The following is a 24,289-nucleotide window of genomic DNA, read 5'->3' on the forward strand; positions in this document are numbered from 1 at the left end:
TTTACTAAATGAGTAAGAACTAACATATAAAATCTTAGAACTAACCTCTTACCATTTTCACTTTAACAAGGGCAGGGGGAAGAACCGGTTTATTACTTGAAAAATTAAGCCAAATCCATATTTTAAATGAAGAACTCTCCAAAAGGAACAACTTAGCATAAGTTCTTTGCCACCCAGAAAAACCTGGGAGCACAGTGCTAGTGACTCAGTGTTATGCCAAGAAAAGGCAGATCAAGAGCTGTAAAAAATTCAACAAACAGCAATGGGCAAAACATTCTCTTAGAACTATTTTCCATCTTATGGATTCTAGGAATACATAAAACTAAAGAGTAGGGAACAAAAAAATGAACTGGAACACACTGCTTGAACTCCTATAAAGACAAGTTAGGAAATAAAGTGAGCAAAACACATTCCTACCTTCAGCATTCTTAAATACTGTTGCTTTCAGATCAGGCATGGATTTATCCAGTAAACTGCAACACGTAACTACTGCTGGTGCTTGTCAGACCTACCACTTCAGGTGCTCATCAAACTAACAAGGTCCTGTTCCAGAATGAACTGCTTCCTGTAATAATAACAATTGCCACAGAAACTAATACTTGTTTTCATGTAAAACAATGAGAAACACTTGATTAAAAAATATTTTATTCGGCGTACAGTGTACCTGCAATGTACTTTATAAGGCATTTTCTATAAATGACTATTTCTACTTTATATATATCTGGGTGTTCCTGTTCATATTTTTTTTTCAATACATTAATAATGTAATGAATAACACTTTTTAAAAAAAACTACATCTCTTTATTTAGTTCATAAATGTTCAAGCAGTACAATAGCTTTGGGAGAGGTTTTAACTGCTGTAAAGCACTTTTAACAGTTTAGTTAACACTATTTCCCATTTGTCCCCAACAAACAATGTTTTAAAGCTTTTTTTTTTTTTTTTTTAAATAAAACAAACCTGATTATGCTGTTATGACTAGCTTATTTTTTTTCCATTTCACTTATCTTTCCAAACCCTCCTTGCACTGTACATACACTTGGTTTTTGAACCATGAAGTTTCTCTGAAAACTTACATTTTCATGAAAAGCCACGGCAATGGAGCCCAGTTTAATTATTATTATTATTTTTATTATTATTCAGTGTATGTATGTACCTGTCTGCTTTAATTAGAGTAAAGCAAACCACTGCCAAGTTATTGGGTAACAGTTCTAAATCCTTAGTCATAGGCTGATCATACTGTTTTGCTGGAGGTGAAGCTTGCATATGAAAACAAATATGGAAAAAAAATACGGAAAAAAAATACTAACCTGACTGTTTAAAGCTGCACATACTATAAACCTGCTTCAGTGTCTAGGCACGAATATAAACTGTTTGTACATGTAAAGAGAAAGCGCTTCAAGTTTACTGGTTGCAGGATATTAAAAGTTGTAGGGTCTTTTCTATAATTTACGAAGGGGGAGACATTACAGATTTATCTGGACAGATAGCTTATGGCACTTACTTAATTATAATAAGACCAGTGAATATTTAAAAACTAACACACACTGCATTCCATGACCAACTTTACCGTTACTGTGCCTTAAACATTTATTACAACATTGTGATAAATAATATACACACTGTATCTTTTAAAATACCATATAAACCATACCTCAAGAATAGGGAGCCAGCTTCCCTACACATTATCCTACACCATGTCCCTAGCCTGTTTTGTTTTTGTTTTTTTTTAAATCTAAAATTTGTAAAACTGGATAACTACAGTAAGCAGCCTACACTATTACACAATTAATGCAGTATTGGCATTAGACTTGTATAAACCTTACATGTCAGCAAACTTGTTTAAGTGACAGGCATACCATACATTTCCATCTTTGAGCTGGGTTGGGCAGTTGGAGGGAGGGCTAGTGCTGGGTCTTTTCACCAGGTTCACATCACGTTTACCATTTCCCGGGTATTGATGTTCCGCACTCGTACCAGCGAACATAGTTAATGTGAGTCTCCCCACCTATTTTTCCAAATTTGACAGGTTCCTGACGAACTGCCCTGAAAAATCCTAAAACAGAGAACAGAGTTTTGTTTGCACGCAACCATAAAAGAGTACGTTCATATTGAAATAGTCAAGGCTACTTCACACGATCTCCCCTATACCCCAGGTGAAAGATCAAACCTCTGCTTTAAACCTATTTTGTATGACAACATACAGACTTCCCATTCTAACAATAAACGTGAAGTTAAAAAAAAAAAAAAGCAAGCAATTAGCGCTGTATCCAGCCTGACCATCAGAAGAGTGTAAGTGGCTAACACATGCAAATGTGCACACAGATGGAGGCACATGCTAACATACACCCAAAATAATCGTTTCTGCAAAAAATACACCACAACAACCATGATTCCCCCCTGCTTTTCAGGTGGAGCATACAGGTAGTTAATCCTGGTTTGAATCAGCTTGCCACAACCAGGGAAGACGTGAGCAGCAACGGACAGTGTCTGTTCTTTCCTCTGTTTGGTTCATTTACTAGAAATACAAGCTACAGGTTTGTTTTGGGTGTGTGCTTTTTTTTTGTTTTTGTTTTTGTTTTTTTGTTTTGTTTGTTTTAGTTTTGCTTTTTAAATTAAAAATGAATGTATCTCATGCATCCAGTCAATTAAATCCAGTAGCTGAAAACAAATTGCCTTTATGTGTTTTGTAAACTTATGGCATAGAGAGCTTTCTTCTATTTATAAAATCATTTTTAAATTCATAAAAAAATACTTTTCAGATCATTTACCTGTTTTCTGAAAAACTTGTAAAAGATTTAGTTACTTCAGTTTACCACACCTAACACAAATCATTTATATACTTCTGTAAGGTGTTTCACAAATGAAGCACTACATCCATGAAGTTTGGGTCATCACACTGACACTGTATTGGAAACTATTCTGATGTTTTTCTCATCAAAATATCCCATTACACATTCAGCATGCACACCTCCACCAGTATGGCCCATGTTCTTGTAAGGGAGTGGTATAAACACGCCAGGGATGCTGCAAACAAGCAAGGCGGAGGTTCAGCTGACAGAAGTACAAGTTGCTTACACTCGAGGAGCTTAAGCAACATGTGAAAAAAGAACCAGGCAGGTCACGGCTGCATTTAGGACATCCCCTCCCCTGTCCGCTTAGACCAGACTGGAACTCTGTGCACCCAGTCTGAGTTAGAGTATTCAGAATTGCTGCAGCATGAATTATATTTTCCAGTAATAACTTTTTTGTTTCTCATTAGCACTAAACAGAGCTGTTTAGTGCTCAGCTGATGATTTATGGCATTTTAAATCAACCTTGCTAGTATGAACATAACAGTTCATGCCTCTCTGCAAACTCGAATTTGTGCTTGGGTTTAAATATGTAATAGCAAATGTGAATATGAATAATCTGTTGGAATGTTTAAACAGGAGAGAGGCTGTTTACTACCAAACAGAACCTGAGCCACAACATTCTTTTAATAAGACATTTGCTCATCTTCAAAATCTTTTTGACTCCCTTCTGCCTGCAGAGCTGGTAGTCCCTTTCCATTGCCCACCCCAGCGGTGGGCCCTCAATTCACTGGCAGGAAAAAGAAACTGACAAACGAAGGAATTGCCAAGGTTTGCTGCAGAGACATTCGTAAGGAATTACCGTCTTTGACTGGTAGATCTTCTTGCTGTCCTGTCCTTCCATCTAAGAACGAGTCCACGAATTGGCAGTGATCTTCTCCATGGCCCCTCTGGTCTCCTATGTTATAAAATTTTCCTGAAAGAAAAGCAGCAGCAAAGTTAAAAATCCAAATCCAGTTTAGTGAGGGATAAAACCACCAGAGGTCTGCACACTTAGCTCTGTGGGGAAGCCAAGGCAAACGCTACAATTCTTTACCTCTCAGGATCTGTAGCTGTAATTTGAGCACTAAGTGCAAGTACAGCACTCATGGCTGTTGACAAAAGCACCCCACTCTGCCAAAACCTATGCCTGGATGCATTTTTCCCCTCCTTAATTTTCATATGTAAGTCCTGTTATTACCCAGAACCTCACCCTGATTGTATCAAAAATGAGGTAAGTTTTGCTAGCAATTTTAATGGGAGGCAGGTTTGGTTCCCTGTCAGAAAGCCCCCAGTATTTTCAAAGATGTCTTTACAGACCACCTCGTAATACATACCAACATGTGCACGTGATATCTTTTAACTAACAAATGTATGACCGAAGTACAACAACTGCTTATCCAGAACACGAAGCGTGCCCGTATGTTTCCTTGCAGGATTGCTTAACAAGACCCTTGACTGCAACTGAGGAGAAAATGCAGTGTGTGCTGACACTATGGCTTGTCCTTTGCCTTTTGATAAGAGGACTCAACGTGGAGCAGTTTTGACAGAGAGTGATTTTTCCTGACTGATATGATTTGCAAAGAGTACATTAGCAAAATTCAGCTCAAAAGATGGAGAAAAGCATGCCATCTTCTCTTCCCAGGCTCTGGCAGGAAACGTTTTCAGATAAACTCCCTGTTTTTTTCTAGCCTCCTTTCACAACACTGCTTAGTACATCCAACCTTGGGTTGTGAGGTTCCAAGGAGAGGTGGGAATTATTTAGAAAATGGCTCAGTATTTAGGCATAAGCTAAGCAGAACGTCTAGTTACTCATTAGATGTTGGGTCTCCTGTAGCCCTGAATCTGTGCCAATCTGGCTGTGTGACAGATGGTGAGGTAGCTTATACTACTCCCTAAAGTTCAATTAATAGAACAGCAGCCTATCAATAAACACACTCTCTCATGTGTTTGTGGTCTGATCAATATTTTGCCAAAAATTCTCACCTCGCTGACGGTCTCTGTCCATGCAGCTCTGGTCTAGCTTTAGAAAATTATTTATTACTGTCTAGCTTTGGCTGCAGGCACATTTTTTTCCATACAAGAACTGGTCAGAGGGAGTTCCTCTTGGTAAATTTGTGAACTGAAATTAAGAACATCATTGAGACTGTCCAAAACTGCATGGTTGTTTTTCTTGTTTTCTTTTTTTTTTTTTTTTTTCCATGGCTATTGAAGGTCACACATAGAATTTATTTTTTTCCTCTGCTCAACAAATGCCTTTTTTTTTTTTTTTTTTTTTTATTTAGGTGGGCTGATTTTCTGGCATGCTTACTGTGACTGCTCTGGAGGACTGTTAAATGAGGTCAGCAGTAGATGCTGGTTTATAGAACGATCCTGGCGTGTGTACTATACATCAGTTTTTCTTCACCAGAGACAGAAGAAAACAGATATTTTATGGCTAACACAGGAACAGTAACTTTCAGATATACACACAGCCTCCTGGCCCATAGCATAAGCTACATATAATTCAAACAATAGCTGTACAGAATTTAGCAGCAATCTCAGTGACTAGTAAATCCTTATTGTCCAATTCTTTCCACAATAAAGGAACACACTCAACATGTTAACTAGCAAATTACTAGATCAAACTTCTTCTGGGAATAGCAATTCTGGCAAAAAGTAAAATGTTCATTTCCAGCGTTCCTTTATGGATGGTCTTAAGAAAATTAGATACCATTCTTATTTTATACATTGTGACTTCTGCAGCAATAGAAGTATAAACTCACGCTAAAAGCAAGGATGCAGAGACACCTTGTTGTTGGCTACCTTATACAACAGCACATCTACACTGCACCCAAATTTCAAGCTTAAATAGTAAAACCTTAGGAGCTATTTTCAGCGTAACGTAGAACTAAGACCTCAGCATAGCCCTTTGCTACTGGCACGTTGCCGAGCTGGCTAGCAGTAGCAGATAGGCTTCTGCAGGCCTGCACCAGACAAGGTATGACAGTGAAACACTTGAGAACAGGGTTTGGCTTCAGATTGGATATTTTCCCACTCTAGTCTAGAGGCCTGTGCCATGACAACCTCCCTTAGGAAGAAGGGGGGGAAAAACCACGCTCCTCCTACATAAACATTTCAATTCCTTCCAATGTTGCGACAACTGATCAGCGCTGGTTGTAAGAATTCAAGTGCAAGAACCAGGCTTAGCAAGCATAATGAATGCAATGTGGCTACCATGATCTTCCCCAGCCAAGTTAAATCACCACCCTTCCAGCAAGAACAAAAACAATCTAACAAAAACAGGAAAATGGGCTCCTGCTATATTAAGCTTTCACTCTAAGATTGAAGTAGCTTTCATTGTGGTGTTAATTCACTTGATTTAGAGCTGAAGTCTAGTCCTGCTAGATTAGCACTGCTATTTCCTCTACTGGCTAGTTTTGTGATATGCTATGCCTCATTGCCAGCTTTTGTCATTTGATCACAGCTGCTTAAGTACAGCACCAGCTGGATGAATGATACCTCTGTTCAAAACTGTCTTTCTTATTCACATAATTGCCAAGACGTTATTTATATATGAGGTACTGTACTTGCTATTAAGGATAGGGCTTTCCTGCCTTGCTCATGTGGGATTGGTGGTGGGTGCAAGGCCAAGCAGCTCACGGTTCTGTTGGCACGGGCTGTCCTGCAGTCCCCCTGTTCTCTTTTCACTCTGTGTTACCACACACAGAGACCACTGAACCCTGCTCCTGTGAGGTGCTGCGCTCCGAGCTGGGGCAGCTTTGGGTAATGGAAGCTGATTCTTTCAGTCACAGTCTCTCCTAGTTAATTCGATCCAATGGGATGAATGTACTACCTTACTTTCACTCAAAGACATGTCCCATACACAGCTGTATTACACCCTCTGTGCTCTGGATGCTGCACTAGCGCCATGGTAACGGAATTGTCAGTGCAGCTCTGATAAAGGAACTCATACTGAAGGAAGCCAGGAACTTTGGAGGGATTATAAGAAGTTAAAATATTTCTAAATATAGCAATTACAATCCATGTGAGATACAAAGTTCTGCTTAACTATCAATTAACTGAAAAACAATACTTTTACAGGCTTCTTCCCCAGCTTAGACACAGCGCATGTCACTTGATTCCAGACTTACATACATCATTCTCTAACAACCTTAAGACACAGAACAGTAATAAAACATATGAGGAGGGCAAAATGAGATCATGAACAGAAATGGGGAATGTGAAAAGGAAACAAGAATGTCAAAGCAGGTGAGTAAAACCTGTTCACTAGGGTTGTAGTTAGGTATCTATAAACCCCACAGTAATAAAGTAACCAGATATTTACCAAATGGGATGGGAATGACTGAGCATTAATCCTAGTCTAAATTTAGGTCCTAATCCTCTATTAAGAACTATCCCAGGCTGTGTTTTAAATACAGATTTGGCACCTTTACAATATAAGCTATTGACTGGCAGCCATCTGATCTTTATCAGTTTTTTGTATGATCCCCCAGGATACCAACAGATCAGATGATGACCACACAGAAGTAAGTCTTGAGTCTGAAAATTCAGTAGCAAACATGTCAATGACTACTGAGCACAAACAGACTAATATTTATGACTAATCTGTCTGGTGACTAGATTAAACATACTTGATCACACTTCAGCAGAGCCCATCTTGTTAATAAACAGTTCTTAGTTCTGGCAGCCATGGTATTTCTGAGGAGTATAAAATGTGGACAACACTGACATGAATCTCTCTTACCTGTAAGTGAATCGCTGAGGTATATCTTGTATCTCAAAGAATTACACAGCTGCACACCCACAAACTTCTTATACCAAGTCCTCTTTACATACTGTTTCCCTTTGCATTCTGAATAGGTGTCAGAATTGAATGGGATTTCAGTCCAGATAGCATCCTTTCCCACTGCAAGAAAGGAAGAGGCTGAAGTATGATGATGCATAGAAAATTATTTACAACAAATACATTCAAATAAATAGAATTAGAAAGCTCCATGGAGCGGAATGCACATTGAAGTATAGCAATACTTCAGAATCAGTCAGCTGCATTTTCAACATTAAAGGTATTTCAAGGAAGCACTGGAGTGTGCAGAGGTGATTGATGCAGCGAACTGCTTCTGCTCTGTGTGTCAGTGGAGCCAGTTTGAAATAAGCTCTCTAACTTTTTTAGGGGGACAATGTGCGTGGGCAAAATGTTCATTTACAAAGTTATGTGATACAGTCACTGTTTCTCAGTGGATTCAAGACAGGACAGTCAACTTGCAGCAAACCATATGTGATTAAAAACTTACATAAACATTAAGTGTTATGAATTATGTGGAAATAAATGCTGTCTCATTTTTTTTTTGTCAAGTGATGTCCACTACAAATGCGAAAAGCAGACTGCTTTGCTTGAATGGATCTCAGCTGTTCTTCAAAAGCTCAGTCTACCTCCTACCAAAGACAGCAAGAGCCTTATAAGTGGCCTAGAACAGAGCTGGATCAAGCCTTCCGAAGCAGTTTTTTTTTTTGTTTTGTTTTGTTTTTTTTTCTAAAACACAATGGCAGATAAATAGTATCCTTTGAGTTGTGTTCTGTTAACTCACTTAAAACGTGTGAAATAGCTTATTCATTTTGCAGAGCTTTTTTTTTGACTTAACAACAAGACAGAAAATATGAGGCTGTCCTTGGCTCATTTGTATATGTTGGTTTGAAGCCATCCCAGCTGCCATGGGAGAACCACATCACATTGATTGCATTCTGCTCAGGTAAACAAGTAGCCTGGCATGAATTCCTTACAAGAAATATGGGTGGAAAGAACGGACTCATGTGTAAAGGCTGCTTGATTCCGCAGTTCATTTAACTGGTGCAGTAGAGAACCCCACCACTAAAATTATGCTACTTCATTTCTGAAAAAAATATCTGATCAGAGGACATTATAATATACATAATAGTCTTACTTGAAATCGGCTCACTCACTCTTGGGTCCGCTGTGGAAAGAAACAAACATTCAATCAGACACCAAAAAATTAACTTTCCCAAAACTCCAATGGAAAAGCATTGGTAAGTAATTTCCTATAGCTGACAAATTGGTGAAACACAGTGTTTTGGAAGCAAAGTTCACTTTTGTATCAAATTAACCAAAGTAATTTCTTATGTTATGGTGTGACATTACAGCATCAACAAGCTCTTAAAAATGTTACTTATGGGACCCTGGATTCAAACTGGGTTCTAGGAAGACAAGTGTAAACCAGTTGCCAGTAAAACCCAATTCTATTGCCTTTCCCCCCACCTTTTTTAATTACACTGTCAAAAACTTGGGGGAAAAAAAGGACACTTCTGTAATGCTTGCTACACAAAATTTGGTTATGAAAGCCCAGAAGTGAGAAATTGATGTGTGCAATTAAGAAAAAATAAAACTGACTGCTTAATTTGGCCAAGCTAAATAGGAGACAGAACGTAAGCCTTGTCATTAATGAAAATTGCACTTGGCATAAACATTGTTTCAGTTCTAACAATCCAGGTTACAAAGAGTGTATTCACAGTTTTTCAATATGTGTGGCTTCATCTGAACTCCTCCCTGTCTAATCCCTTGCTCAGCCAAAACTCTCATCCATCCATCAGTGACTGAGCAGTGATCAGGACTATTATATTATTACACCTGGCTCAAAATGCGGATCAACAAAGTCCTTTTAAACAGACTACACCCATTTGGAGTTGAATATGGTCCTGAAGTGCCATCAAACAATAAACACTTCTATACAAAAGAAGATACCTGGTTTGTACAGCGTCATTACATTGAATGTAGTTAGCCAGTTAGCCTCACTATGAACTCAAACACAGAAAGCAAAGGCATTCTCTGATTCTCACCTTTGAGTCAGCTAGGACGTAAGATTGGGAACCAATCAATGGTCAAAATAGACTCGTAAATATGTCTTTAACAGTTTCACAGGAAAGTAAGAAGGATGGATGAAGACATACCAAGACCATCAACTTTTCCAGCTACTATTTCTCAATCCTCTTTTCAGTCTAAAGACAGCACTATTACAAACAGCTTTTTTTGAACAGGTAGAAAAAGTGCTCATAAACACACCAGCCCCCAGAAAAACTTTGTTCCCTATCCAGAACATATTAATGAGTTTGGTAGACATAAAAGGTCAGAAATATGAATCCTAAATGAATGAGCTTTCTTTAAGGATAAAGCTAATTTCTTCACAGGGAATGCCAGACTCTCCATGCTCCTGCCTTTTTTTTTTTTTTTTTTCCTGCAGTCTGGCCATCTTATACCCTCACACAATAGAGCTGTGATCTCAGGCTGACCTTCCAGCCATTAATATAACAGGCTGAGTAGTAAAAAAGAAAACTATCTGGAGATTGAAAAGATCTCCAAGAGCATGACCAAACCTATAAAATGAAGCAGGAGAGCCTTTCACATATCCCTGACAAATGGATTAAAGTTGCTCCACAAACTCTCATACAAGAGCCACTGTAAATCAGTCAGCAGACTTTTGGAAGTTCTTACCTGATTCCGTACTGAAAGACACGACATTGCTACTTGGACCTTCACCAAGTGGGTTTTTAGGTTTCACATGGAATTCATAACTGGAGAATAAAAAAATAAAAGAAGAAAATTTTGCAAACCAAGCATTCTTTTGGAGTCCAGAGCAAGCAAACTGCTAACACACCTTGGTGCTACTCCTCTTGGAGAAGAGCCAAAAGGCCTTGTTTCTTGCTCTGAAAACACCGAGACATTCTTCATCCTATCTGTACAAGGCCTCTCCGAACATGTAATTTACCAACCCTTTTGAAAATTCTTTGCTCACATACTATTAATGTCTGAATTAATGCACCACCAGTTTAAGTCCATCACCTCTTACACGTGCAGTTTCAGTTCTGGCAAAGGGAGCAGTTCAGGTGAGGTTCAAAACAATCTTGTAAGGAGAGATTGAGTAAAGCACACTGCTATTTATTTGCACATTTTTCAGCCACGAGAACACAAATTTCCAATGCAGCACCTCCTAGGCCCACCAACAGTGACAGAGTGAGCCAGTGGTGAAATGCAAGGCATGTCTTCTGGGACAGAAGCTCAGCCAAGGCAAGGATCCAATTTCTTGAACGTATGTTAACACTGAATATATGAAGCAATTAAAAGACACTGTGCAGTGTCACCTTATCTTTTCACCTTATTATCTCACAACATCAGTCTATGCTGCAGTTATCTCATCATCTCTCTTCCTCACAACTCTGTTCGGAATCATTTAAGTGCTAAGAAAACTGAGTAAGGTTGAAGAAAAAAAATCCAAGCCAAATTCCTCTGCTCAAGGCTCTCCCACCCCTCACACTTGCTTAATGTTGACAGGCAAGACAAGATTGTTTCTAACTTGGCAGCTCAGCTGAAACTTGGATGTTCAGTTAGATGCTGTAGGTAAACAGGTATTGAAAAACAATTGCAAACTTAGAAATGTTGCACAGAAGACAACAGCCCCATGGGGCAGGGAAGAGAGTTACAAGGGGGCAGGCTGAGTATGGCTACAATCTCACATCAACAGCAGAGCTAGGAACACACACTTATTTCCTGCCTCCCAGCACACGCCATCTCAGCAAAGCTGCTTTTCTGCTCTCCTGACTCCAGGTTGGCAGCACCTGGGAATTGCTCACTGCTCAGCAACAGCTCAGTTTCTCACCTGTACCTGTGCCTACCTGTAGGAGCTGCAACGCCCTCCCTGCCAAAGCACCCTCACCAGTAGCATGTCAACACCCAGTCAACAGCACCCGCTTTATGCTTTCCCAACCAGTCAGAAGCAATAATCTGCCCTACACGTACCAGCCACAAATATTTGTCATATGCTCTGGGTGCACGCATGGTAAAGCTCTACAATATTTTTTCATCAGCTAGAGATACAGAGGACACGAATCAAAAGGACTGTAGTGCTGGAAAATGGACCCTAACTTAGAGACTGAAAACTGAACAAAATGAGAATCCCTGAAGTTGGCAATTAAACCCTCAGCTCTCGACTCACGAAGGATCACTTATTAGTGATAACATGGTAGGTCATGGCTGTAACACAGCATTTTAATGTACTGCTGAGACTGTTTCCAAACAGCATTTTTTTTTTTTTAAGAAAAAAAAAAATACCTCTCTGCACGGTTGGAAATTTGTAAACTCCATTTACAAATCTGTACAAGAGACACAATATTCAATCCAAACTCTAGATTACTTCTCATTACTTCTTGGCTCCTGCAAAACCTGACAGCTCACTAATTAACCTCAGTGGACTAACTGTGCAGTACCAAGTAACTGTTTTCCATCCGCAACATGTCTAAGACAAACTTAGAAATTGCTTACAGAAGCAATTGCCTTTATTTCTAGGGTTTTCTTTTATTATTATTTTTTTTTTTTTAAGGGGAAAAACCCAACATTTTTGGTCAAATATTGTCACCTAGTAGGAAAGGTGGCTGCTCAAAGAACTGCAGCACAGCAGTTGGAGATCCCTTCTGAATAATCAATGATGAAGACTCACTAATATATTGCGTGTTCTAAAGTAATAGCTAGAAGATGCATTTTGGACAATGTACAATTTAATGCATACCTTCAAATGTAAGTCTCCAGACAAGTTCTCTCGCTTCCATCACAGCAGGGTCACAGCTAAGTCACTGACTGAACTCTGATCACTGATAGCTCAGAATGGTATGTTCTACTGCTGTTATGGGCATTTATGGTCTAATTTTATAGATGATAGTCATATCTTTATGCCACTTCATATGAAATCAAGAGAGAGATTTTTGCCTAGGATTCCTGATGTAGAGTTGGATTTTTTTATTTTTTAATTCCACAGCAATGGCTACAAGGAAAGGACAAAAACTGAGCAGGTGCCATGCTTTTATGGAACTGGATTGGGCAGTAGGAGGGATTTGGAAAGTAATGATGCAACAAGTGTTGAATTAAAGATCTGTAGATGCCAAATCTGGATCTCACCTGAATATTTAAGGGTTTTGCAAGTTATTTTCCTCTATCATCCGGAAAATCAGGAGTTGGACAAGATGGTGGAGAATTTAGAAAAAAAAATAAGGTATTTTGCTGATTTTTGTACCAATATATTGTCCTCAGGAGCTGATATGTCCTACTTGGAGTTAGTAACATTAAGCAACATACTTCATTGGAAACAGTCCTGTTCCAAAAAATTTGAATCCATGAACTTGGACCCATCAATTCTCTAACTCCATAAAAAGACCAAAACAAAACTGAAGTCTAAATATTTTCCAAACAGTGCTTTTCAAACTGTGGTCTAGGGACCACTAAGATCTCCACAAAAGGTCAAACCACAATGGGAAAGCTATGGCAAAATTTAAGTAAAGAACTAAAATCTTCAGATTTCAGCCCATATAAACAGAAAGAGAAAACTGCAAAAGGGGAAAGTAATAAAGTTATGTTCAACATTCAGTTTAACGGATGGACTTTAAAAAAAAATCACTTAGGAGAGCTTTCTAATCATAATATTAAAGAGCAAGTTTTGAAACTAAAATATATACAAATCACCAGTTTTGTGATAAGTGTTTTCACAGGTACCCAAACATTACAGCCTCCTTTTCCTCTGCCACACCTGCTCCTGGAACTGTAGCAGTGGCTGGAACAGTACAAAAACTAGAAACGACCACTTTTGAAGATGAGACAAACTTAACTAGTTGACTGAAAATTGAAAGGTAGAGAAAGGTGAAGTTAGACTGTGTTCATGGTGTGACAGACTTTATAGATCTGACTAATTTTCAAACCATGGTGTGGCTCTCTTCAAAGAAAACTATATGAAATCTTCCATTTTGTGTGTCAGGTGGAAGATCTGAAAAGCTGAAGAAGAAAAGCTTCAAGAAGTGTAGTGTCAGAATAAGGGATAATGGCTTTAAACTAAAGAGGGGAGATACAGAATAGATGTTAGGAAGAATTTCTTTACTCTGATGGCAGCGAGGCTCTTGAACAGGTTGCCCAGAGAAGCTGTGGATGGATGCACAATCCCTGGAATTAGGATTTGGGCAACCAGGTCTGGTGGAACGTGTCCCTGCCCATGGCAGGGGGGTTGGAACTGGATGATTTTTAAGGTCCCTTCCAACAAAAACAGTTCTACGATTCAATGAAAATAGAAGTAAAATGGTGTAAAAATAAGGGTACTTGCTGCAATTTTACATACTTCCAAAAGAAGCTACAAGGGAGGGGAAAATTGCCTGGAGGTTCAAGAAAGTATGTAGGGCAAAGTTAATAAGGGGAAATAGGAAAGCTACATAATGATTATCCCATGTCTACATCATAGGTAGACTTGATATTCATGAGAAACTGCAGCCTATATTTCATCTTTATATCTGTGCACTCACGATGCCAAAAGATCTGCTGCCCAATATAAGTAAGCAATTTAACATTTCTCACACCTCTACACTCCTTAAGAATGCCATCCTATACACCTGGGAGAGGACTAGGCCTCCCAAATCCTCCCATACTGCAAAGACAATAGAAGTCATTGTGCAGATTAAATGGACTTGACTTAACAGTAATTACTATGCAGAGCATATTTTTCCACCATAGGAAATCACTATTCCACATGGAACTTTGGCAGAGGTAACTGTTCCTGCATTTCTCAAGTCATGCAAAAGGAGAAGATGGAAGACTTCAGCACTGAAAATAGCTGAAGAAAGTCTTTCATCACAATATTGAGGACTAAAGGAGCTGAGCACAGTCCTAGGACATCAGGTCAATAGGTGGGGAGGTGCCGGTGGCTAAATAACAATCATGCAGGACTGCCCAATGTATTGAGCTTCTCTCTGCAGAGCATGCTTGACAGCGTGATCACACAGAGCAAACAAAACTAGGCATAAGAGAAGGAAATATTTTCTTAATAAATAAATAAATAGCGCTGAGCTTGTTTGAGGAGTCCTTCTCCTAATTAGGTTGGAAGAAGAGCCAAAAGAAATGGGCAGTGCTTACATGTGAACCCTGGCATCAACAACAATTTATTACAAAAGCCTGTAAGCCTTGTAATAGAGTACCAAAAAATCCAGTATTTTTCTGTAATCTTCATATTCCTATCCTAACACTGTTGAAGCTATCACTGTAATTCTCATCTCATGACACTTGCTGTTACCAAAATCTAAGCTATCTGCATTGGGAGATTTTTCTCTTCTATGTGGTTAGCACAATTTGGATACTAACTGCAATACCACACAATACTTGACAATAATACTTGGCAATAATGACATGAGCAGGTACATATGAATTAATGCCTATAAATTTATAAAAAGCTTACAGCTGTGGTGATTTAGCCTACAGGAGAGAAGGCTCTGGGGAAACCTTAGAGGGGCCTTCCAATATCTAAAGGGGGCCTACAGGAAAGGTGGGAAGGGACTCTCTTATCAGGGAGTGTAGTGATCAGACAAGAGGTAACGGCTTTAAACTAAAAGAGGGGAGATTTAGATTACATGTTAGGAGGAAATTCTCTACTATGGTGAGGCACTGAAACAGGCTGCCCAGAGAAGATGTGGATGCCCAAGCCACCCTATGATTGTATTATTCAGTAGAGATTTGAAGACCTGGTATGATCTCTGAGTGTATTATAACAACATTCTCTTTTTTGTTTCATACCTTAAAGAAATATGAAATAAACTTTTGAAGGAAACCACCTACCACATCATAAAAACAGTTTGGTATGTGCATATATCCTACACTTCTCACCTTTACTTTACAGTTTTGTTTGTTTTAATTGATTGATGTTTTTGTGTGTGTTTAAAAGTATAATGATTATTTGTTTTATTCTGGTTTTGCATTTCCTGCTATTTTAATCCTCAAGACTCCTCATGACTGAAAACATACTCTACCTTGGGTCACAATCTAAAGCACAAATCCAAAGAGACTACTTCAAATGTGCTTTTAAGCACCTTTTTAAAGGTGAAAAGCATATTTGAAATCACCAAATTACTTAACTAGTCAAAGGATCAGAACCTAAAAGGAAGCTTTACATATATGTGAAATGCAAGCATCACAGACTCTTTGATTGTTCTTAATACTTTTTTAGATTAAAAATTTTTCACCAATAGACTGGTGCGACAGACACATCCCCTATTTTAATGACTACCTGAATTTCCTGAGGCCATTTGGCACATCTCTGACTAATACAGCAGAACTGCAGCCTTCATATTTTCCTTTATTACCTTCCAATTACTGCCAAAACAAACATGCATGAGAACTGTTTTCAACAACACTCAGACTCTTTTTTGAAGGCTTATATAGAAAATGGTGTTGCAAAGTTTCCTGGACACTAGTGGTATGTTCTATGAACTTAATTGCCCTTTAACAAACCACCACAAAGAAAGAGGAAATACACAACTAATTTAAAAAATATTTCAAGATAGAGCAGGGATACAGAGACTACATATTTTGGCAGAAGAACCAGCAGAAATACCAAATGATACTATATCAGATGATTGGGAGACTTAGAAAAATAAATCAATTTTAAGAAGTCAGAAACCCTAAGACTTTGAAAAAAAAAACTAACTAAAATTCTTTCAGAAATGGGAAAAAAGAATTGGATGTAAAACAAAAACAAATACAAAACAAAACACACACAACAACAACAACAAAAAGCTCCAAAACAAACAACTGTATTTAACATTCTAGGCTAGAAAAGGTCCATGAAAAAAAGCTACAGAACAGTGAAACTAATCTTAATGAAGGAGAAGATGCAGATGAACACCATTACTACAAAGGAGACAGAATGAAGGAAACAAAAATCACAGTAAGCCCCTTTCTATATCAGGCTTCTCCAGCTCTATTACAAGAAAGCATCTCAGGGAGAGAAACGTGGAAAACTGAATAACGACCTTACTTTGACAGATTCACATATGGCAGATTTTGCACGACTATTATCATAGGAGAAATCACACACTTTCTTTCTTTAAGGGCAGTTTTTAGTTTAAAGCTAAGAATAGATAAAGAGCACAAAGAATGAAGTCTAGGGTATGCCAATGAAAACAGGTGTTCCTGTGGGGACAGCCCCATTAAAAAAAAATCAAAACCAAGAGACCTGTATGACAGGTTAGATAGAATATTACAAATCTCACTCCTCAAACAACTGCTTGGAAGCTAGACTGTAATTGCTTTGACCAAAAAAATCAGTTTTGTGTTTTAGTTTTGACCATTTTCCAAATGGAGTAGATGATACATTTCTCAAAACACCATGAGAGTTGCTCTCAGCATGAAAAACATGAATTTTCCATATGAAAGACAAAAATTAAGCTGCCAGTTCATACTTTTCTCTGATTTTTCTTTGCTAAGAAATGAATAATATTTGCTTTAATATAGAAAAATACTTCAGCCTGCATTGAAGAAAGTGGGCAAAATTAACAAGATTGGAAACTACCCACATAAGATAAAACCATACAGTAATTTAGATTGAAAGGGACCTCTGGAAGTCATCTGGAAGTCACCCCTTTTCACAACAGGACCAAATTAAAAGCTACATTAGGTTGCCCAGGGTTCATTAATAAGCACACAGACACTCACTGCTTGAATGACAGAGTAAAAATTGAGTAGCTCAGTAATTAATTCAGCTTAACTAGAAGAAAGGAGGATGAATGGAATTTGGCTATCTCACTCATTTAACAAGAAGGACAAAGTAGGGAATAACTATAGTAAAAGCTGTAGAAAAATTGGAGCAAGAGTGATACTGAATTGAGGTTTGACTCAAATATGACCTGAATCTACTCTGAAATCCCTGAAGAATATGAAGGATAATAAAAGCTAACTGCAGTACAAACTTATAAATCAACAACAGTGTATATGTGATTAATAGCTCACAGAAACACGTATATAACAGAAACATTTCAGCAGAGGACATTGGTAAAACAAGAGAAAGGTTTCCTCTTCAAGCACCAGCTAATTGGATATAACTATCTGTAAGAAGTATATATAGTTATCTAGCTTGTATAAGGTAACCACACAACATGGTTTGAGAAATTTCAGGTAAAAGTTAATATAAGAAGCAAAATATTTGATGAAACTAAACAGCAATCTAGATCCAGAGTATCTGGAGCCAGGTAACTGATTAGTGCCAGGAACAGCAGCAGTTTCAAAACTCTGACCAACCAAATAATGGATATCATTAGTACTTTCCATGTTCCTAAAATTAACAGAAGTTTTCTATGTATTACACATGTACTACAAGACAAACAAATGACAGACTGCCCTAACGTATAAAACTTTTGTTTAAAAGTAACCTTCACAACTTGTTGTATGTACTGTAAATCAGAACTCATCTTCTCTTTTAGCCAACACATTTTTTTCTGGACAGCTGCAGTCACACATGCAATTTTTCAAGGGAGACTCTCAGTCTCCCATTGAGACTGTCTTCCTAACAAAGTCCAAATTTCTTAAATTTCCAAGTCTGGCCATTAGCTCCTCATCTTTAAAATGCGCCTTCTCTAAAGGAGGAGGGGTATCTGGCTTACTGCAGAACTTTCCAGAGGTATAGCAGTATGATCCGTTAGATGTGGGCATTAAGTTCTTTAGCTTCTGGCCAGGCACTGAATATCCTTCCTATCTATTTTACCTCAAGAGGACAACAGATCTTGGGCAATGGGGCTGCAAACCGTCTTTGTGATGTACTGCTCCTAAAGAGTAAACACTTGGAGAATTACTTCAACTGTAATTCTGCTGCTGTAGAACTTTCACATTCGAATTTACCCATAGTGACTGAGATATGATATCCACAATCATGTTTATTGTTTTTGAAAATCTTCATTTAGATCTGCATAGATTAGATACATGCTGAACTTTCTTCAACTCTGGAAGCACTGAACCTTTAGAGTGGTGTACGGGATTCACACAGCATCCCTGATGGCTTCAAAAGAGTTGGAAAATTAGCATCTCAAATTCAGCTTGTCAGCTTCTCCAAACTGTTTCATGGCCAAGAGGTTCTTTCCCAGCTAATCCACCTTCTGCTACTGATCATCTCTTTCCATATACTTTCTGGTGGTGTTGTAAATGTTGGTCCTTTGCAAGAGGGATTTCTTTTTCTCTTCCAAGTTTCATTTCCAGCTCTACCTCTTCTGCAGCTCTTTCCTTTAAGGCTAGTTATGGAAAAATCTGCTTCCCAGATTTAATGTATTACTTTATGAATTTTCAGACATTTGGGGGGCTCAATTGATTTATTCAGATGTATATTCTCTTCCTCATATTTTCAAGTCAGTTTTATCCACTGGTCCATTTACTTCATCTAGTGAGCAATGAGCTCATGACAGCTAGGAAATCTTTATTATAGACATTTGTCTTTCCTTGCAACACTAAAACTGTCTACATGATGTCAGTTGTCTTCAATCCCTTTCTTACTTTCCCTGAAATTAATGGCCAACAAGCCTGGATTCAAATGGCAACAGTAACAATTTCTTGTGCTTCTACCAAAGCTTTCAAGACATTCTCAGAATTAGGAAACATTCTGAAATAAGAGCTTAATCAAACAAAGCCTCTCTGAGGACTTTGCCTACTTGAAATCCTTTCAGACCGAAGGGATACCATTGCAATTCATATCAAACCTTTTCAATTTCAGATGATACCCTCCTGAATCCAGAAAGACTTTCAGGGTCTTTCCTTTCTGGTGCTAGGGGAGTAGAGATTACAGCCATCACCCCACCAAGGAAAATTTATCCTTTTATGTCCTAAGTCATCATCTACCAGTTAGTGCTGATTTCGTATCTAGCTTGTTTTAACAAAATTCACACTCCAAAAGACATCTTTTGTCCGTGGTCTCTGGTCTGCTGTTGATCACCAAAACCCAAAAGTCCTCTCATAAGACTGACAGAAGTGTTACAAATTAAAACTAAAAACTATTTTATCTGCTTCCCAGAACTCCTCTTTCTTATGACCTTTCCAACGGTTTCAGGGCCTGCCTGCCTCCACCTTGCTCCATTTCTTAAAAAGCAGCAGTCTAAAAATGCTTTCCTCTTTTAGCCACCTGGACATTATTCTCAGCATCCAGGGCTTCACATTGCTTCTATGACTTTTTTACTCTTAATCAGTCCATCTAATTTCTGTCACCAAATTCAACCAATTTGAATGTGTAATGGAAGACAGTCTCAATAACAACTCACAGTTGTTTTCAGGGATGCAAGTGCATCATTTCAAAGCAGATCCTAAAACAAAAATAGAAACAGAAAAGAAAACAGTGCCCGCTGCCTTTCTTCAGCTGCTACTCCAAAAACCTGTTGTTTTGCTGTCTCTTCTAAGCCTCCTCAATTGACAAGATTGACTTGACTGATGCTTGGTCACCAGCATCAGTTGTATTGCTAGTGTATCATAACTGACATGTCATGACACAACTGTAGTTCAACCTTTCACAAGCAATGTGCTTTTAGAAGATAACAGAGATGATCATTATGCAATACACAGCAGTCCTAGCCCATCTTTTGTGTTTTGGAGTCTCTTAGAGAAGTTCTTTTTGGGTATCTCAATTTGCTTAGCCTTTCTTTTCCATTTCCCTTCCCCTCCACTTTCTGCAACAGTTCCTTGTTCCTCCCTCGAGAAGCTGCTGCTCACAGCTAGGTAAAAGTTAAGAACTAATGCCTCAGAATCCACATACTGCCTAGAAGTTAAGATTCATGATGGGTTCTACACAGAATTTTGTGTTGTGTTACCAAATTTAAAGATAGTAGTAGAAAAGGGCAGTCAATCTGAAATGGAAAGTCCAGTTACCAAAGCCAAATGGTCTTACAGGGCAAAAGAAACTTGACATTCACTAACTTTCTGATGCAACCAATAAGTAATTCAAAACACAGGACAGTGCCTCCTCCCTCCCCCCCCCACTGCTCTGAATCTTACCATGAAGAAAGAAGAATATATAAATAAATAAATAAATAAATAAATATATATATATATATAAAAAAATAAATGTATATATATATATTTTATGAGATTTTTTGAACTGAATTATAACACTGGCATAGTTGCCAAAGATGCATGCCATCAACTGGGACTCACTGACTCATTTTTAACTTGCCAGCTGTTTTTATATACTGAAAGAAAGCCTCTGTATTGCACCTCTTTATGGTGCAATGCAGTGGTCAGGCTTCGTATAGTGGCCTAACTTGCATTCCAGTAGTTGAACGCATACATCTACGTAGCCACGGAGCCTGTATCTGCTGTGCTGAGTATCCTTAAACCTCACAGAGAGACAACTACATATAAATCTTTATCTGACACATCAGGATAACATTTCACATGTTTGTCTTGTTTCTTCGTCTGCTAAATTTATCAAGAGATTAAAAAAAAAAAAAAAAAAAAAAGTATTTTTTTCCTTTTTTTTTTTGTAGTCTGTCCAGACCACATATGTGTTCTTTGAAATTTCATAAAGTTTCCTCAGATCCATCTGATCTGTTCACTTAAAAGAAAGTAAAAGCAAAGCATGCCTTTCTCCTATCAGAGCACAAGTAAAAGCAATTTGGTCTTACATACGTATATGTGAATGTATAAATATTATATATATATATATATATGTATTTGAAGTAACTACTTTTAAATATATGTGTGTGTATACATATATATTTGAAAATATTAGCATTTGAAGTGGCAGACAGCTGACAGAGTAAATTAGTTGAAGAAACTTAGAAAATCATTTTACTTAATTACCTTGTGTCAGGTTTTAGGTTTTCCACCGTAGAATGGGTTTGATTTGTAGTGATAATTGACTTCTCCTTTTCACCATCACTTGCTCCATTTTCAGTTGACACAACTTCATACTCTAGAAAAATACAGTAAAGAGAAACGTGTTTAAACAGCAGCTCTCACTTGAACTTCATTGTTCTCCCTTTTTTCCATCTGACTTCCACTCCTACTGTCTAACAGACTGTACAGACATTTCATGTGAACAAGTCTGGATGTTAGTATTCTAAAATGGTTAAAAAAACTCCTTAGAGTTCCAATTACAGATTGCTGAGTGCCTAGCCTCTCATCCTTTCTCATGATTCAGTTACGGGACAGAGGATACTCAACATCTCACCTTCACCCAAGGGTACTCTACTGACAGAATACTGAACACAAGTAAGTTTACATATCCTTCAGTTTGAATAAAGAAGCATCAAAGATGAAAGTACAGTTTCTAAATGCTTAAACCCTGATTAACTTAAATTAAGACCTAATAAAACTTAGGTTTCCACAGGAAACTGCTCACTAATTTTGCTTATGCTCTTGGGAATCTGTCCGTTTAGAATTAAGTACTTTTGTTTATTTTTGTATTTGTATTATTTATAGAGACTTACTACTTTATTTTCACCTCACTGGTATGTACTACCGAGTGTGAGCCATGCTCTAAACAGGGAAGTAGAACCAGATGTTTGGGAAGAAGATGCCCCTTCGAAAAATCATAACCATATCCAAGATACAGTCTATCTCTAGCATGCATCCTCTGACATGAGTCACAACTCCAACACAATTCACAGACTCTTCTAATAAAAACACTGAGTATATTGTTAATTTTCCTCTCAACACAAAGAAATTCACAGCCTCCCAAACCCCTTCTTTTCCCTGCCCTAAAAGCTGTCTATAATTCCAAATGCAGCTTTGCTAAATGTGGGTTAACAAAGAACCACATTTTTAAAGACCATTTGCAATTTTTATCTACAATACAGTAGAATAAAGCATGTGTTATACTATAAGGATAAAGGCAGAGACTACCTATGAACAGCTACAAAACCTCTAGAAAACAATTTTCTTTCCATTTTTTTTTTTTCCCTCACAACACTATTATTTTTCATGTTTTTAACTAAATACTAGCAAGCTGTACGGCTTTTTAGCAAGTTATTTATTTATTTATTAAATATTTCTCAATACAAGTAGATCACTTTGTTGCCATCACAGGAAGATAATACATCTCCTGCAATCAAATTCAGTGTTGAAAAGGTATAAAATTCTCACAAGTGTTGCTGGACTCTCAAGTTCTCTCTCTCCTAGTATCTGTTAAGTGTTGTATATGAATACAAACATGCGCCAACTCACACACAAATTGACCTAATTTTGACTGTGATTGTGCAACTTTGGCTTTCTTTGCACTCTTGTATGCAAAATGCAGGCATCAAAACCACTGGTGTACATTATATAACAAAATACAATTAAGTGACAGTGCAAAGCAGCCCTAAAAAATTATGTTCTAAAATGCCAAGGTTCTAGGCCAGTCTTTCAGACCAAGCAATTACACACATATATGTACATGTGGATTTTAGATTATTTGCTATAATGGTTTCAGAAGCAACCACTACACAGGGTCTTTTTATATCATATCTTATATTTGGAGCATATATGAAGCGACATGTAACTTTAAAATGGGTTTAAGAGTATGTCAAAAAGCCAGTGTTTTCTCTACGCTTTTCCTTCTTGGAAACAAAGACCCTTTCCCCCACACACACACACACAGACACAGACACACAGACACAGAGAGACACAAAAAAGGAAAAGCCCTTATTCACCACAATTAAGCTTCATTAGAGCAATGATGCTTATTAAGGATAGGACAGAGGCTGGATTTCCACTGCCTTAGGAGTATCTGGATAGAGAATCAGTAGACAACTTCACAGGAATTCAATCCATCTGCCCTTCTGCTAGCCCCAAGTCACATGATTTAAACTTTTTAACTCATTCAAGTTGGAGAATAAAGGATAATACAACAAATGCATGGGCATGTGCTTCCATGCACACATACAATGAACTACTGAAGTGCATCCAGTATCTGCTTGTTAATGTATATTAACAGTGATCCTCAGTGGACTAGACAATACACTGCCCTTCATCTCTGAGACAACTCAACAGGAGGAGCAGGGCACCAGAAAAAAGTTCTTGGTCCCTGACATTTTGCAGCTTTTATGAAAACAAGGAGGAAAGCTTGACCACTACTTTAGCTATTATTTGTCAGATCTTTCCATTACCAAAGTATAATTATGGTTTTAGTAATACCTAATATTATGAAAACCCTCATGCAACATATTAACTAACAGTCGACAGCAGTATTTTTTAAATAAGGCTCAACAAATTATCCACAGTTCTATCTGAAACTGCACATTAAAAATAAAGATGTGATGTCCAAATCAAACATTGAAAAAACATTTTTTTAAAAATACAAAAATAAAAGGAGATGACAGAAAACTTGATTTAAGTTCTTCTAAACAAGTAATACCATTCTTGTGCCAATATGAAGTAATCACCTTTTGGAGAAAATGGGATTCATTGACTTTTGTTGACTACAGAAAACATTCTTAGATGAGTCATTAACGGACTTATTTTTTAGACATTAAGATGAAGAACAAAAACTCAGTGGGAGTATTTCTAAGCCACAGAATTCAAACATTTTGTATTATGTATATTCATGTCCAGAGAAAGGCAATGAAGCTGGTGAACGGTCTAGAGAACAAGTCTTATGAGGAGCAGCAAAAAATAATGGAAATAAGACTGTATCAGAAGGAA

The 24,289-nt window shown here is 37.8% G+C and overlaps 1 protein-coding gene across 19 annotated transcripts in view; it reads right to left on the minus strand.

Moving 5' to 3' along the window:
* Nucleotides 1-628: 628 nt before the first annotated feature.
* ABI3BP (ABI family member 3 binding protein) overlaps nt 629-24,289 on the minus strand; it is a 147,912-nt gene continuing 124,251 nt past the window's right edge. For all 19 annotated transcript variants that reach the window (XM_032184821.1, XM_032184839.1, XM_032184831.1 and 16 more), the window contains 6 exons: nt 21,467-21,578; nt 10,334-10,413; nt 8,772-8,801; nt 7,577-7,738; nt 3,653-3,766; nt 629-2,054 (listed from right to left, as the gene is read on the minus strand). In XM_032184821.1, coding sequence (XP_032040712.1) covers nt 1,939-2,054; nt 3,653-3,766; nt 7,577-7,738; nt 8,772-8,801; nt 10,334-10,413; nt 21,467-21,578 — 614 coding nt within the window. In that variant the 3' untranslated portion in view covers nt 629-1,938. The remainder of the gene's footprint in view (nt 2,055-3,652; nt 3,767-7,576; nt 7,739-8,771; nt 8,802-10,333; nt 10,414-21,466; nt 21,579-24,289) is intronic.

Source organism: Aythya fuligula, chromosome 1 (assembly GCF_009819795.1).
Source record: "Aythya fuligula isolate bAytFul2 chromosome 1, bAytFul2.pri, whole genome shotgun sequence".
Lineage (NCBI taxonomy): Eukaryota > Metazoa > Chordata > Aves > Anseriformes > Anatidae > Aythya > Aythya fuligula.